The following is a 16,911-nucleotide window of genomic DNA, read 5'->3' as shown; positions in this document are numbered from 1 at the left end:
TGACCCCCTTGCTCGCCTCATTGTTAGCCTCCAGTTCCACCTTTTTCTGGCGCCTTCAGCTATCCAGCAAGGCAAGGGTCTCTGCCACACACACAAACCACCTCCTCAATGATGAGGGACCGAGGTGGTCTTCCACAGAGTGAGGAATTCCGAGCGCAGGATCTGGAAGAGAGCACGTTTCTCCACCGTGGCAGCTCACAATAGCATTCACAAGGCAGTCTCTGAGATACGATACCCACAGTTCCTCACTCTGAGAAAGGACCTCACTGTTCATCAGGAAGGTGGGCAGCAGCAGAAGAACTGCAACAGCAAAAAAAGAACAAGCAAGTTAGTACAGTGGTACCTCGGGTTCAGAACTTAATTAGTTCTGGAAGTCCGTTCTTAACCTGAAACTGTTCTTAACCTGAAGCACCACTTTAGCTAATGGGGCCTCCTGATACCGCTGCGCCACCGGAGCACGATTTCTGTTCTCATCCTGAAGCAAAGTTCTTAACCCAAGGTACTATTTCTGGGTTAGCGGAGTCTGTAACCTGAAGTGTATGTAACCTGAAGCATATATAACCCGAGGTACCACTGTACTGGAAATACTGGCCATGTTCTACCTCAAAGAGATGCAATCTCGTCCGGTTCCTGATTCCACACAGACCAAGGCCAGGGCCTATTTTTAATGCCTGGGCTCATTCATTATTTCCTGCGCAATAAATGAGAGGGCTAGCAAGCATCTGCTGTGCAAAGTGTTTTCCTCCCCACTCAGCAATCCGAGACTGTCATCGCACATCTGGAGGTGGGCAGCCAGGGAAGCTCGTCCAAGAATCTCTCATTAGAAATCCAGCACAGACCACAAGCCATCTCCCCCTCATGCTGGATTTGGCAGGAGCTGACACGGCAGAAGCCCCTTAATGTTCTTCAGTTATCTCAAGCCACGGCCAGGCACAGAGCCTCCTGTGCCAGTTCATTATGATGTTTGCTTGTGGATCTCTTCCCCACGGAGTCACAGGGTTTGCTGAACGAGAATTTAAAATATTTCCCTTTAAAACGTTTCCCTTTAAAATGTTTCCCTTTAAAACGTTTCCCTTTAAAACATTTAAAGAGAGATTGCAGTCTCTCTTTAAAAAAACTTGGGTGCTGATTTCTTCTAGTTCTTTCCCTGGGTTTCTGAACAGCAGCTTGCAGCCTATCCTGCAATTGCATGAATTATCCCAAACATCAGCTGGATATGGGCATGCCTTTGCAGGATCACAGGGAAAACACTTCCTGCCCACCACTTAAGGGATCTGCCATGGCTTGCCAGTTCTCCCTCCTACCCGGGCGACAAGAAGCCATAGCAAATGCTTGCTTTGCATGAAAGGATCTTCAAAGTTATAGCGTTTCAAATCCTTACGCGTTCAGCTCACAGCAAAGCTCAACATGGGGGAATTGTGCCAGATGTTGCATTCGTTTCCGAGATTAAATTGTACTGTGGTCACATACACACTTTTCATGCTTCAGGAGCCTCCGTCTAGCAGATTTCCTTTGTGACAGAAAACAAAATATATGATGCATCAACAGACGGACAGATAGTTGTTATTAAAATCTCTTGCTGTTTACAACTTTATTAGGAATTGGTGATAAGGTAGTCTTGGTTCAATTATTTCCCCTGATGGACTGTGATAAGCACCAGTGGAACCTGACACATTTTTATTAGGTTGGTCCAAATGTCTTCTGTTTTGACGTGTGGAGGGGCTACAGCTCTGGGGGATGGCACTTACAGAAGACCCCACATTCAATCTCCAGGTAGGACCAGGAGAAACCTTGGATAGCCGCTGACGGTCATTTTAGACAACTCTGAGCTCTGTGGACCATTGGTCTGGCCCCTATGTTCCTTTGTGTGCCACCAGAATGGTGATCACAGCTAATGTCACTGAATTGGTACCCAACTGAAGATTTCCGCAGCCCAACAGCAATTCTCTAAGCTCTTTATTCTTCCTGGCAGCTTACCTGGCAGTCGTACTTCGTAGCTACTCACATCTCTCTACTTGATTTGCATCCTTGATAATCTCATTTTCAGTGACCTTCAGGGAGACCTCATCTAAGATTAGCTCCAGAAATAGGACAGGCAGTAAATTAATTTGAAGGATGGCGTTGGCCACCTCTCAGTTTATTCTGACTTGCAAAGCTTTTCTTAGGTGATTTGATATTACGTACACTGGGTTTGTTTTGGCAAGGGGGTGTTACTTTCTGGAAACAGGAGTTTTACAGCAGAAGGCTCATTCATCTGCTCATCTGCTCAGTCCAGTGTTATTACTAACCCAAGGAAGCTTTTAATGTGAATCATAATAATAAATACCCTGTTAGTTAAACTCAGAGTAGACCCTCTGAAATTAATGGATTTAAGGGCATTGTTTTCAACAGGTCTGCTGTGGGTACAACTGATATTGACTATTGCCCAATAGTAGCAGGAAGTAGATAATCTTCAAGCATTCAGTATTCCGCAAGTCTTCACAGATTCCTGAAACAATACACAGGTTTAACCAGTTTCCCCAACACACAGTCATTTATTAATTTATTTTTCAGTCTCCCTAGACTTGGATCCACATGGAATTCAAGGTTCTCCATGAATCTTGACGATACACATTTCTGAGGCTTCCAAAATCCAAGTCAGTCTAGGAGCAGCAGGTGGGAGGAAATTCACCACCTGGGAGGGAACTTGGTTGTGTGAATTGGTTTCTTCTTCTAAGGACAGCTTTGTGCTGTGCAGTGGCGGAGGCCACCGGGCTTTGGTGGCGACTCCCAAGAAATTAATGTTCCCTGGTTTACCATGTAGGTTAGCTTGCTAGCGTGTGCTTTCCTCAGCACCTCCAAAGGAATGTTTCGCAGTCACATGAAGGTGGCGGATGGGTGTGGGGGAGAGAATCTACTTGGCAGGTCTCTTGTCTAGTTGGTGAGCTGTGGCACACAAAGGACTTGTGGCAGCAGCCACAAGCACAATTGTACCTTGGTTTCTGAACAGCTTAGTTCCAGAACGTTTTGGCTCCCGAAACCGCAAACCCAGAAGTGACTGTTCCGGTTTGCGAACTATTTTTGGAAGCCGAACGTCCAGTGGGGCTTATGCGGCTTCCAGTTGGCTTCTGGAGCTTCCTGCAGCCAATCAGAAGCCGTGCTTTGGTTTCCGAATGTTTTGGAAGTTGAACGGACTTCCAGAACAGATCTGGAATGACTGTACACAAGTCTTGTTAGCCTGAGTCTCTTTCACCTCCCCCAGCCATATTGCCAGAGCTTCAGCTAGCGAAAGTGTCATGCCCTGCAACAATGGGGCTGGTTTTAATAGTGTTCCTTTAAAGGGGGTGATGTGGGGTGGAGGGAGAAAATAGGTACAACAGAGATGCCACTAAAGACATCTTTTCCTGGAACTGGTATTCTGACCTGGCCTGGAGCATTCTAAACTGCTCACCTGCATCATGTTACAAGATGAAACATAGCAATACCAATTTTTCCTGGAACTGTGTACAGGGATGGGTGAGTCACCTGGCGAATACTTGCAAACATCACAGGCCCAACAGAGAGCGTCTGCCACAGAGAGGCTGTTTTTTTGTTCTGCTTTCATCACACAATTAGATGAAGTAGAGGAGAAAGAGGAGAGGTGTGCTCTTACCTGACCCCTCCAGTGGTTGGAGGGTGAACACACTTTTGTAGGCTCCACATGTGCTTTAGAAGTCTGATTTCCCAGGGTTGTTACTGTTGCAGAGAAAGGAACGTCTGTCCTGTAATGGCAGCAAGGTGCGTTCCCAAGTCCAAGGCGACTAAGAGGTTGCGGCGCTCATCTCGCTTTCAGGCCGGGGGAGCCAGCATTTGTCTGCAGACAGCTTTCTAGGTCACGTGGCCAGCAGGACTAAACTGCTTTTGGCACAATGGGACACCGTGATGGAAATCAGAGCGCATTGGAACACCATTTACCTTCCTGCCATAGTGGTATCTATTTATCCACTTGCACTGGTGTACGTTCAAACTGCTAGGTTGGCAGGAGCTGGGACAGAGCAACAGGAGCTCACCCCGTCACACTGATTCGAACCGCCAACCTTCTGATTGGGAAGCCCAAGAGGCTCAGTGGTTTAGACCAGAGCTCCACCCGCTTCCTGAATAAACAAGCACACAATCACTGATAGGTCTACCTGCCATTGTGAGGCTCAAAGCAATGAAGATGATGCCTCCTCAGCTGTTACCATTGGCTGTGGGTTTCTTGTGATGTCACAAAAGCACTTGGCAACTGAGTGGATATAAAGGCAGGCCAAGGGGAAAGCCCTTTTTTATTTCCAGCAGGACACACCTGGGAATGGGATGTGACATTCAGCGCTGCCCAGGTTTCTGCCACAATGGAAGGAGGCAATCCTAGGGAGCTAGGAAGCGATAATAAGGCAAGTTTGCTTTTTGGAAGGCTACTGGTATCTGTGATTAGAAGCTGGCGAACCTCTCATGATGGATCTAACAGTAGCTTCTGGCACAATGGGACACCGTGACGGAAACCAGAGCGCATGGAAATGCCGTTTAGCTTTCTGCCACAGCAGTACCTATTTATCTACTTGCACTGGTGTGCTTTAGAACTGCTAAGTTGGCAGAATCTGGGACAGAGCAGTAGCTCACCTTGTTGTGCAGATTCCAACCTCCAACCTTCTAATCGGCAAGCCCAAGAGGCTCAGTGGTTTAGGCCACAGGGCCACCTGCATCCCTAGGTTAACCCCTAGGGAGCAGGAACCTTTCCCCAACATGCCTTAACAGCACAGACCCTCAAGTAGTGTTCAACCAAGGGAGGCAGGGAGTGAAACATGTCAGCTACCCCTTTTCCCTGCTTAGGAGGCTTTGTGAAATGCCAATTACATTGATGCCGCTGTGTGAATAAAAGCAAACGGGATGATAAATCTGATAAGTAGGGAGCTGTGTACTTGCAAAATATAATTGCATTAAGAGCCTTGACCGAATGGAAGAAATGTAACATAATCCTATACAAATCTACTCAGCGGTATGTCCCATTGTGACCAGTGGGATTTAATCTTGTATTATTCTTGCGCATAGATTTGCAAATCTAAATTGCATCTGTGTGGGGGTTCCTTAGGGGAGCTATGCCTGGGGAAGGGTTGATGTTCTGTGGTAGAGCATCTTCTTTGCATGCAAAAGCTCCCAAGTTCAGTCCTTGGGCAGAGAGAGGCAACGTGTCTGAAGTCCCAGAGAGCCACCATCAGTAAAGTGTAGACAATATTGTGGAAGATGGACTCAGAACCCTGATAGAAGGCTCTTAGTAGTGGTTCACCAAGTGGCCGAACTCACTTGAATTCTTTGTTTTTCACTAGAGCTGCATAGAATTTTACATTGAGGCAGCCGTCTCCTGGGTCAGATACTGAATCCATGTGGAAATAGCTATAGGCCAGCCTTTTTCATAGAGAAGGTGCGTGTCCTGCAAAACTGGAAAACACACAATGTCTCCGAGTTCCAGATAGGTTATTTCTTCCTTCCCTTTTGTGCATTCCTGTACTTTGAAAAAATAAAATGCTGACAGTATATGTTCTTCTGAATACCTTCTTATCGATCCCAATGTACTAATTATTTTGTGTGCCTTTTAATTGACACACCCTATAACTTTTGACTTCTTTGATCCCTCAAGCATCCAGAAGGAGGAGATAAAGTGGAATGTAAGTATTCAAAATGTTTTTCCTTCACGGACTGTAGAGACCCTAGCAATCCAAACTGGGGCTGCTGGTTTAATTGTGGATTACAATTACTGAGGTCATAACTGTGGTGGAAATGACTCCTCCTAATAGCTTTGTATGGGATGTTGTTAGCTCAGAAGGTGGCCTCTGGGTCGTTATATCAGTTATATTTGCCTTAGAGGATCTCTCAGCTAAGGCCAGTTCTTGAGCCAGGCTTGTTGGGTAGTTAATATTTTCGGAATCTTGTCAGAGACCTTTAAGATAAGTTGACCAATCCAGAACAGTGGAAGGCGGACGAATGGCCTCATCTAGAATTAACTCATTCAGTTCCCTCTTACCCTTCTCCTTTTGGAGAAAATAATGTGTGATTTTGCTCTGTCTCCTTCGGGGTTCTGGGGAGCTAATTAACAAATCTGACACGATTCCCAGAGCTTTGCAGTTCTTTCTAATAAGTACCATAATAATTATGATTATTCCTCGGCCGTTTGCAGAAATCAATTATCTCCTAATGTGGCGGCCTTGAATTTACGAGTCCGGTGTCAGGGCCATCCAGCAGAAGGGAAGGTTTTGGAGACTCTCTGCAGCTGCCCCCTGGGCTCGCTCGTCAACAGTTCTGATAATCAAGATGTTTCTCTTCCTTGATTTATAACTAGTATCTTGTAAACTTTGGCTTGACCTTGCGTTTGGCACTGCCTAGCAAAGTGCTCAGCCCAGCTTCATGCAGCCTCACAGTTTAGGGGAGTTAGAACAATAAAACGAGATAAAACAATAAATTAAAACAACAAAACGAAGCACTAAAAGGAGTTAAGAAATAAAATGGAAGAGAGGATAAAAACAAATGCTAAGGGTTGGTTATGGAGCAGAAACTTGCCTTAGAGTTGGCCTCAGAGCTCAAAACCCTGCTTCAAGCATTCGGCCTGGGATGCTGTTAATTCCTTGCTTCAGATGCAGCGTTGTTACACTGAAACTGCCCACAGCTATATATATATATATTGTGTATCTGTAGGTCAGAGTAGGCACCTGTTAAAAGCACAGAAGCAGCTCCGGATGCTGCTATCCCCCCCATCACATTTCATATTGCACCCACCTAAAAAATAAATACAAATAGCATTTTGTGATACGCTATAGAGCAAGTATAGAGCAAGCATACAAGGAACTGAAATGGGCTGGGGAGTAGCAGCAAGAGAGGGCCATTTCCTTCCTGCCTTCCATGTCAGTTTCTTAGAGCCACGTGGTTGGCATTTATTATTATCACTGGCCTCTTTGTGGAACAAGATGCTGAATTAGTTGCACCTTTCGTACAACCACAAGCGCGCTCTTATGTTTAAAAGTAGAACAACACTTTCATAAAACAGCAATGCACTTGAAGTTGCTTTTTAGCCCACTGATACGGGAAAAACTACAGTGGTGCCTCGCAAGACGAAAATAATTCGTTCCGCAAGTCTCTTCGTCTAGCGGTTTTTTCGTCTTGCGAAGCACGGCCATTAGTGGTTTGGCGGATTAGCACTATTAGCGGCTTAGCGGCTATGAAAAGGGGAAAAAAGGGGGGAAACTCGCAAGACGTTTTCATCTTGCGAAACAAGCCCATAGGGAAATTCATCTTGCGAAGCACCTCGAAAAACGGAAAACCCTTTCGTCTAGCGAGTTTTTCGTCTTGCGAGGCATTCGTCTTGCGGGGCACCACTGTATGCATATTTCAGAGATCTTTGATTTCTTCAGAAAGGTTGAGAGATGTCGCTTGCACTCAGCAATGCTTGTGGATCTCTGCCGCCCCATTCATGCCTGTGGAGGAGCCATGCTGAACTGCCTCTTCCCCTGGAATGAATGGGGAGACCACTGCAGGGAGAGGGAGTAAATGATATCTGTTCACTGAAGCGCTCCCTTGCCCATCAGAAAGAAAGAAAACAGATGAAGGTGTCAGGAAGATAACGATGTTTTGTAGCATTCCATTCCTACAAACAGAAAAGGCAGGTTTTTATGGGATGCTGTGAATTGGATTCTTTGTACATGAACAGCCCCAAGAAAGATGCATCTCCTTCCACAAAGTGCAACCAAGAGGATTCAGCAAAGGACTTGCTACCGAGATTTTCATTTTGCGTAAAATAAATGAATGCACATCTATAGTTTGTGCTGGAGGAAACGGAGGAGAGAGACAAGTCCTGCTTCCTGAGATGATCACAGGAAACAGAGCAAAGCAGCACAGCTAGCACTTATTCTTTCACCCCCCGGATTGCCTGTCCACGATTGGGAAGCCACCAAAAAGATTGTAGGTTGCTGAAGTTATCTGCAGGCTATATCGGAACAGATTGTTTCTTTTGGGTAGCCTGCTTGGGAAATGAGTTGTGTGAATTATATGTTTTGACCGGCTTCCAAGAGGACTGACGTTTTGGAAATAATATTGAGATAATAGTGTCTTTAGAATTGCAGAACGGTGGATTTGGTCCAGAAGCTCCTTCATATTCTTCCCCCTTCCCGCCCCCACCCCCAATCTGCAGATTGTATTAACCCTCTGCTTGTGTGGACACACATCTCCCCAATAGCCTCTTGTTCCACCTACTGCTATAAACGGGAAATTAGGCAGGAGTTTGTAGACTACTTTGGCCTATGTGTTCAAAGCACTTCCGGATACTTTGCTGCTCCATGTCGTGTGATCTGAGAAGTTCTCTCAATGATCTCTTGCAAATGCCATAGATTGTGCTGGCGGACAACACTTGAATCACACACAGTCATATGACTCCCAAGTTGTCAGGGCATTCTGCTATGTATCTGTGCAGTGTGCTTCATTGACACCCCTAAAATATTGTCGACTCCATATAACCTGGTACAGCTGTGAGCTGGCCCTGCCATGCTCTCAGCTCTCATCCTGCGGATTGGGCCTTGCCATGGTCTCAATTAAAAGGCTCAAATAAAAGGATAGCTAGCCACAGCAAAATTTACAAGCTAGACCAAAGGCGTCACATGAAAGAGAAGTGCATGAAAAGAGAAGTGAGAAGTGTTGCATCGCATTATAAAGGAAGAAAGAGATGAGTTTCCAGGTTCAAAAAAGGGTGTTTTTGCTAAAGTGCAAAACACTTCCATTTCCATTTCCTAGGGAGAGTTGGAGAAAATTCCACAGCTGTTTCCACATTTGAAAAAGACAGTCAACACAAGCTACACTTGCAAAGGAGTGTGCTCCAAGGGTCAGCATTGTTCCTTTGCGCCTAAATATACCTGAAGGAGCGTCTCCATCCACATTGTTTAGCCCAGACCCCGAGGTCCAGCTCTAAGGACCTTCTGGCAGTTCCCTCCCTGCGAGAAGTGAGGTTACAGGGAACCAGGCAGAGGGCCTTCTTAGTGGTGGCACCCGCCCTGTGGAATGCCCTGCCATCAGATGTATAGATAAAGAACTATACAACTTTTAGAAAACAGCTGGAGGCAGCCCTGTATTGGGAAGTTTTGAATGTTCAATGTTTTATTATGTTTTTGTATGTGCTGCAAGCTGCCCAGAGTGGCTGGAGCAACCCAGTCAGATGGGTGGGGCACAAATAACAAAGTAGTTGTTGTTATATTATTATTATTAGCCCGGAGTGCTTTCCATCAGCTTCGGCTGGTGGCCCAGCTACATCCCTATCTGGACAGGGATAGCCTAACTACTGTTGACTATGCTCTGGTGACCTCATGGTCAGATTACTGCAAAGGTCTGCCTCTGAAGACGGTTTGGAAACTTCAGCCAGCGCAGAATTCAGCGGTCAGGTTGCTCACCGGAGCAAGACGGTTTGAGCATATTACACCGATCCTGGTCCGACTGCCCTGGCTACCAATTAGTTTCCGGGCCCAGTTCAAAGTGCTGGTTTTGACCTATGAAGCCTTAAATGGCTCAGGACCACAATACCTCAAGCACTGCCTCTTTCCATATGAACCTACCTAGACCCTGAGATCTTCTGAGGCCCTCCTTCGTGTGCCTCCTCCATGAGAGGTCCGGAGCGTGGCAACACAAAAAAAGAGCCTTCTTTGCAGTGGCTCCCTGTCTGTGGAACGCTCTCCCCAGGTATATAAATTTAATTAGTAGTAGTAGTATATCATGTGACATCAGGTGGATAGGTGGGTGTGGCTGGGAGAAGATGGCCTCATGGGCCAAATGAGGAGTCCAGGTGAGACATCGTCACCTGCAGTTCCCAATGCCCGCTTTAAAGGGACCTGGTATACCATCTGTCATAATAATTAGCCAACTACAATTTTCCACAGGACCCAGAGATGCATACTTTGTTTGGAAAAAAAATGGGCAGAAAATGGAAGCGTGTGTGAGCCAGCAGACCCAGGCTCTGGCTGATGGAAGACTGCATCTTCTAAGCTGGGTGAAAGATGCTGTAGTGCAAGATTCGGAATACTGCTGCCGTGTGATCTCCAAAGCTGGAACCAAAACCTCCACATCCTACATCACTGTTGAAGGTAATGGTGCCATGTCAAGGAGTGACGTGTTTTGGGAAATTTAAGCAGGCAGAACTTCAGATCTGGTGTCACCTACAAAGGCGGCGTAAACCCAGAGAGGCACAAAAATCCCTCTTTATTTTGATTCACTCCCTTTTGTGAGATACAAGTTAGTGGCACTTAAAAACACAGACTCATTTGGCCACAAGTCATTGGTTGTGGTCACAACAGAAGGCCGCAGAGGTCGTGAACTGTGGGAAAAGCTGGAATCCTGATGCTGGGCAGTTTAATAGAAGCGAACACACTGGTCCACGCATATGCGCTCTTAGGGGTAAAGGGACCCCTGACCTTTAGGTCCAGTCGCAGATGACTCTGGGGTTGTGGTGCTCATCTCGCTTTATTGGCCAAGGGAGCCGGTGTACAACTTCCGGGTCATGTGGCCAACATGACTAAGCAGCTTCTGGTGAACCAGAGCAGCGCACGGAAACGCCGTTTACCTTCCTGCCGGAGTGGTACCTATTTATCTACTTGCACTTTGATGTGCATTCAAACTGCTAGGTTGGCAGGAGAGGGACGAGCAACGGGAACTCACCCTGTCGCGGGGATTTGAACCACTGACCTTCTGATCGGCAAGCCCTAGGCTCAGTGGTTTAACCCAGTGCCACCTGAGTCCCATATATGCACTCTTACTACCACATAATCCATTCTATATGTGAAACTCATATTCATCTTCTTAGGTTTCGCAAACTGCACAAGAGTTGACTGCCATTTGCAGGGGCGGAGTGTTTGCCTGTGTGTGCGTTCCCAGAAATGTTGCCGTGCTGAACGAATGTTTTGGTTTTCACAATTGCTACTCGGGTATGCTAAGTATTGGAAAGGGTCAAACGTTTAGGAGGGAAGTCCCAGTTATGGCACTTTGAAATGATGTTTTTAAAGAAACCAGTGATTGAATTCTTAACAGGTGCCAGCTTTGTCATTTAATTGCTTACTGTTTGCAGGCAGCAGCTACCAGGATACCTGGTCAAAGGAATTTGCTAACTGGAGAAGCGTCGTCAGCGAGCATGACAGAAAGATGGAGAGCTGGAAAAAAGCTTGGGTAGGTGGTATGAAACAGGCAAACACGTACCCACATTCTGCTGCCCAGTTTGGAGAAATTTGGTGCTTTGCATTTGAGGTCTGTTACCTGGCCAAGAGAAAAGAGACCCTTGGCATTTTTGCACTCTATGAAGTGTTAATATGCACGCACGTGCGCCCCACAATGGTTTGGAGATTGGGGTGAGTATCAAACCCAGCATATCTCTTGGTACTGGTTTGTTGCAGCCTGGTAGACCAACCTCCCCCTTTCCTCTTATCACCACATTTGATTCCGATAGCAAGAGACATATGCTCATTACACATCAAAGGTGATGGGAGTGTTGCTTACACAGCCATGCTGAGATGCGAGACCCATCAGAGTGACACATACAGCTGCTAAAGCAATGCTCCCCAATAGTCTTCCTGCCTGATCTTACATGCCTCTGGCGTTCTTGACCAAAAGCATCACACACACACCAATGCAACAGCCCCCTCAAGGCATACTGTTACTTCTCACAAATTGCATAGTTCAGAACATAGCTAGAGCCTCGCTCTGTGCTTGAACAGGAAGGCCCAGAATTATGAGACGGTAAGCACTGAAGCCTGCAGGCAGTCCAAATTTCCCTGCTTTATGGAAGATAGACCTTTCCCATAAAAGTTTACTGAGGATCTGTACTTTCTCATGGACATCCTTTTAAGATAAATTTTAGATTTCCTAAGCTGTGCTTTATTGCTTTGCACACAGCAGTGAGATACCAATCTTCAGTTGTTCTTCCCACCACACCTCTCTTTTCTGAGCAGAATTAACAGAACTGCTGTCAGTTTTCGTCAGTTCTGCTGGGCTGAAATTCACTGGAAAACACAGTGATGGGGCTAAACAAGATATCACAGTGCAGCGCAAATTATGGAGAACGTGCAAAGTCTTGATTATCAGTGGAAAATGAGATTCGTAATTTAACTACTAAAGTTCATGGAAAACGATGTTTTATGTAGACTAGTGGCACGGAAGAATTAAAATGCTTTCTCTCTCTCCTGATTCATTCTTATTCAGGAAAGCTGCAATAGGAAAGGCGCAGTATGAGAAGCAGGAAGTGGTGGCTGAGAACTGGAAACAGCTTACGATGGAAGAGCCCTTTGACATTTGGCAGCACAACAGTCTCTTCACTGCTTTGAAGAACACTGCTTCCTATCTCTTGTTTTGGGACTGACTTGAACAATATATATGTGTATTGCTATTAGACTCATCTATCTCCACCATCAAAAGGAAAAGAATGAATATATGAGGTTTGGTAATGTGTTGTTTATAAACTCCACAGCCCTGACTTTTGTCTCAGCCTGTTAAGAGACCATGAGTACTGGGTCTCTTGTGCTTCGGCGATGGGCTATAGTAAATTAAATTTCACCACTGCATAGCATCAATTAAAATATTGTTAAGAATGCCGACTGCAAAGCAGGTGGCTGAAGGCTTTCAGCCCTCTGTGTTTGTACACAGGATCAATTTCCCTCAAGGAGCGCTGTAGAAACAAATAGTTGTGACTTTCCCAGAAAATTCATTTGTGCAAATACAGTTTCATTGTGGCAATTCTAACACCTACATTGGCTGGTCAGTAGGGCTGGGCGATATCTGGCTTTCAACACTGTGATGCACCACCAGCTAAACATCACAACGTACTGGCTTCACAGCTTTTCCCACATTGTGATTTTTGCACAACACACACACACACCATGATTCACAATATAGTGCCAGGTCAAAAATTGCAAAACCGATGTGGGCTTCAAAGCAGTTTTGGACGATGTATTGATATATGGCCCAGTCCTACTGGTTGCCTCACTTTCCTGTGAAACTAATGGTAAAATAGGGACTACCTGACTATAGTGAACTCCAACTTCCCTCAAGCCCATCCAGTAACCACTGGTAACCGAAGATGGGAGCTGTGGTCCAATGGCTAGGAGGCTGCTACAGGTTTTCCATCTCTGAGCTAAGATATATAGCAACCAAAACCAAAGCCTAAGACGTCTTCCACTGTCACAAAATGCCTTAAAACAAAAAAAACAAAAACCCACACACCTATTTTTACCTTTAAACACAAAAACTCATCAAGTTAAACTCTTGCATCATATGGCAGAGATAAGTGCATACCAGATCTGAATGCTCAACATTGTTTACATTTCTCTTTCACAAGCATCCCCACCCACTCAAACTTCTTCTTACGCCGATGTTGAAAGGAGAAACAGGAAAAAATATATATTGGGCACGAGTGTTTTTGCTGAGTATACGATCTGGTTTGGATCACGACGCTATAAATACATCAACGAATCACTTGGTGAAAGTGAGAAAGGTTTGCTGTTTGATTGCGATTTAATGTTTCATCAGCTGAAATGGGGTCAGCATTTCGACAGAATTGTTACAGGGCAGATGGCAGCTTGTATACTCCCAACGGCGCTGCCTACTTTTGCAGGATAACGCCAGTGATTATCATTCCTTGTTATGAATGAACGTGCCAAGGCAGCTGGACACACATGCCAAGCCTGGAGCCCTCCCTGAGAAGAGGTCTGTGCTCCCCCACATCTAGTTTAAAATTGTGCCTTTTGTTGTACTAGCAATAATCCACATACGTTTGTGATAAACACTTGCAGTTATCCACTTCTCCTGTTAGAAAGCCAAGATCTAACAACACAAATGAAACTGGGATGGAAACAATTGCTTTCATGATCAGCAAAAGGCAACAGCCGCGCTGTTGCAGACCAAACAATAGAATGAGCCAGGTCAAATTCAACAGAGAAAGTTCTTCACATCACACTCCTGTACGTATCTAATTGGAAGGAAGTCTCAAGAACTTTAATAGCGCTTACTCCCAGATAAATGGGATAAATTGCAATTTCCGTTCACCAGGCTTGCTGGACATCTTTGCCCACTGCTACTGTGTAACACAGTACATGGGACGCGGGTGGCGCTGTGGGTAAAAGCCTCAGTGCCTAAGACTTGCCGATCGTCAGGTCGGCGGTTCGAATCCCCGCGGCGAGGTGCGCTCCAGTCGTTCGGTCCCAGCGCCTGCCAACCTAGCAGTTCGAAAGCACCCCCGGGTACAATTAGATAAATAGGGACCGCTTACCAGCGGGAAGGTAAACGCCGTTTCCGTGTGCTGCGCTGGCTCGCCAGATGCAGCTTGTCATGCTGGCCACGTGACCCGGAAGTGTCTGCGGACAGCGCTGGCTCCTGGCCTATAGAGTGAGATGAGCGCACAACCCTAGAGTCTGTCAAGACTGGCCCGTACGGGCAGGGGTACCTTTACCTTTACTGTGTAACACTACTGCCAACCCTCAAAATAATTTTCCACTATTGTTTCAAGTATTAATAATGTGCTGCTTTTCAGTGTTCCACCATACACTTGTCACAGTTGGGTCACAGGATATTAAGCCGGCTGACACATTTTATGGTAGCTGGTTTTGTTAAATGAAGTATCCAGGCTTAGAGTTTTAGGGAATTAAAGCAGGTCCTACAAATAGCTAGCCAAATGCCCTTGCTACTGACCCTGCTTGGTATAACCACCAAGTTGTGTAGAGTTGAAAGGGACCGCTAGGATCATCTAGTCCAACCCTCTGCAATGCAGGAATCTTTTGCCCAATGTGGGGCTTGAACCCACGGCCTTGAGATTAAGAGCCTCATGCTCTACTGACTGAGCTATCTCACAGCATCGCCTATCAGTTACCTGTCACTAAGGCATTGCCTGGCAACTGGCCACAGGTATAAGCCAGTCCTGTCCTGTCCTGTCCCCCAGTCCTGTCCTTGAATTGTAACCTTGCAGGATGTGCTTTTTGAACGAACATCAAGTCTCTTGCTTTAAGTCTTACGTAAAAGCAACACTATGAAAAGGGCAAACAGCACCTGCTAAGTTCAGTACAGTGGGGGAAGAAACCCGATGTTACTGAATTACAAGAATGGACAAGAAAAGTGTCCATCTTAAAAAATAAAATAAAAAGACACACAAGATACAACAAAGGCAAAAACAGCCTTTTGGTCCCTGCAATAAAAGTCTGGCCACAGTACCAGGAAAGTGTACCTATTACTTAAGCACAAATGTTATGTTGTAAGCCATTTAGCTTTGTTTTACAGTTACCAAATAACCCAAGCTGGCTGAAGACATAGAAAAATCAGGAAGGTACAGTACAAAACGGTCAGCAAAGGACAGGAGTCCTCCAAGTCTCTCTGGCTGGAATATGAGCAGCTGAGCATTTTTGGGAGGAGAGTGCCAAACTCCTCCACAGCAGTTGGTGCTCCCGGCTGAAATCAAAAGCCCTTTGTCACGGTAGGCGGCCTGATGATAGCCCAAACCAAGCTTCGCCCCATGCCTCTCACCTTCCAGTTCATGTGGGGTCAAAACTGTTGCTATGCCAAAGTGGAACCTGGGGAACAGAAATTTCTCAGTACTTCTCTCTGTTATATTATTGTAAAAGACAATTCAGTTTATGATCAGTCTTCTTAAATGCCATCACATGTCATCACAGTTCTTTTTTTTTTTTTGTTAACCGTTTTCTTCTGGCATCTTTTTAGGGACTTTGAAGAAATTACTTTTAAAAGTGTTCCATACTTCCAAATACCACTTATCAGTGTTTAATAAGCAGCTGAATGCTCTACTAGGTGGGATTGTATTTGAAATAAGCCTAGTTCTCTTTTTTTCTTATTTTTTTGGTAATAGGCTTGTCCATAATAGTTAATCTACACACCAAGTTGCCCTATTATCATTATTATTTATTGAATTTTTATACCGCCCTTTACCTGGAAGTCTCAGATACCCCTATGGTATCTGCAAGCATTAAACTGTGGGGCGTTGTAAGTTTTGTAAAGAGGCTCTACAGCACTCCACTCTTATCAGTAGAGAGAAAGTTAACACTAAAACAAAAAACCACACCTTATCGGAAAGCAACCTCATACGTGAGAGCCTTGACTTGCAATTACACAGGGTTATATTGAGAAGTGTGAGCTGGGGCTGAGGAAGGTGTACAGTGGGCACACAACTTCCAATTGCAGGTGTTGGGGGGGAATAAATGGAGAGTTTAGAAAACCTGCCATTTCCCACTCTCCATTTATCCGCCCCCCCCCCCCGAACACCCAGTAGGTTTTCCTTGCTTAGCTGGCTCTGAGAACAACCCTGAGCCCTCCTACAATGTCCCCAGAGCCTGGCAAGCAAGCATCCACCTCGCCGGTGGGTCGTTCCAGGGGTCTCTCCCTTAGTTGCAGTTCCCTGTGGACCCCTAGAACTGAACCTTCACGTAAGTGGCGGGGCTGTTGCACATTGAAACAGCAATCACTACCGTATTTTTCCCGTGTATAACATGCCCCCATGTATAAGATGCCCCCTGTTTTGGGAGACTAAAGCTTTTTTGGGGGACGGGAAATGCTAGCATCTGCCAGCTCGCTGCAAGCAGCCACAAATTGCACGCATAATTGCCGCCACCGCCAATCCAAAGCAGCCATTGCAGCAGACGCCACTCACCCACCCAATCGCTGCTTAAAAGCTCCTGCTCGCGACAGCAACCAAACGCCCGTCCCCCCCTCTGCACTATCCGTGTATGAGACGACCCCCGCGCCCATTTTTAACATTCTTTTGCAGTAAAAAAAATCATCTTATACACTGAAAAGTACGTTATATCCGCTGGCACAGCAGATGGAGAAAGTACAAAGGCAACAATCATGGTTTCCTCTCTCTGCCCTCTCCTTCACATGGTCGCAAAGTGAGCTGCTCCCATAGAT

The 16,911-nt window shown here is 45.8% G+C and overlaps 1 protein-coding gene and 2 long non-coding RNA genes across 3 annotated transcripts in view; 1 reads left to right on the top strand and 2 right to left on the bottom strand.

Moving 5' to 3' along the window:
• The first annotated feature begins 1,112 nt into the window (after positions 1 to 1,112).
• On the top strand, positions 1,113 to 12,481 carry LOC310826816 (uncharacterized protein). Its single transcript, XM_083702163.1, has 4 exons — positions 1,113 to 3,495; positions 9,903 to 10,106; positions 11,084 to 11,181; positions 12,211 to 12,481. Exons 1-4 carry the CDS (start codon positions 3,492 to 3,494, stop codon positions 12,238 to 12,240), a joined length of 336 nt encoding a protein of 111 aa, XP_083558289.1. The 5' UTR covers positions 1,113 to 3,491; the 3' UTR covers positions 12,241 to 12,481.
• LOC310826877 overlaps positions 10,205 to 16,911 on the bottom strand; it is a 93,890-nt gene continuing 87,183 nt past the window's right edge. The window contains exon 2 of the long non-coding RNA XR_014556058.1: positions 10,205 to 10,433. This is a non-coding gene — a long non-coding RNA (uncharacterized lncRNA). The remainder of the gene's footprint in view (positions 10,434 to 16,911) is intronic.
• On the bottom strand, positions 11,037 to 15,964 carry LOC310826845. The gene is made up of 2 exons (XR_014556022.1): positions 14,447 to 15,964; positions 11,037 to 14,057 (listed from the first exon to the last, which is right to left on the bottom strand). It is a non-coding gene; the product is annotated as an uncharacterized lncRNA (long non-coding RNA).

The sequence above is a fragment of the Podarcis gaigeae genome (assembly GCF_964106915.1).
Source record: "Podarcis gaigeae genome assembly, chromosome: 11".
Classification (NCBI taxonomy): domain Eukaryota; kingdom Metazoa; phylum Chordata; class Lepidosauria; order Squamata; family Lacertidae; genus Podarcis; species Podarcis gaigeae.
This window is presented reverse-complemented; position numbering and strand designations above follow the sequence as displayed.

Bases quoted from the DNA above. Each gene is read 5' to 3' on its own strand.
- LOC310826816 (XM_083702163.1), top strand. The intron at 10,107-11,083 runs GTAATGGTGCCA...TACTGTTTGCAG, and splicing joins ATCCTACATCACTGTTGAAG to GCAGCAGCTACCAGGATACC. The intron at 11,182-12,210 runs GTAGGTGGTATG...ATTCTTATTCAG, and splicing joins AGAGCTGGAAAAAAGCTTGG to GAAAGCTGCAATAGGAAAGG.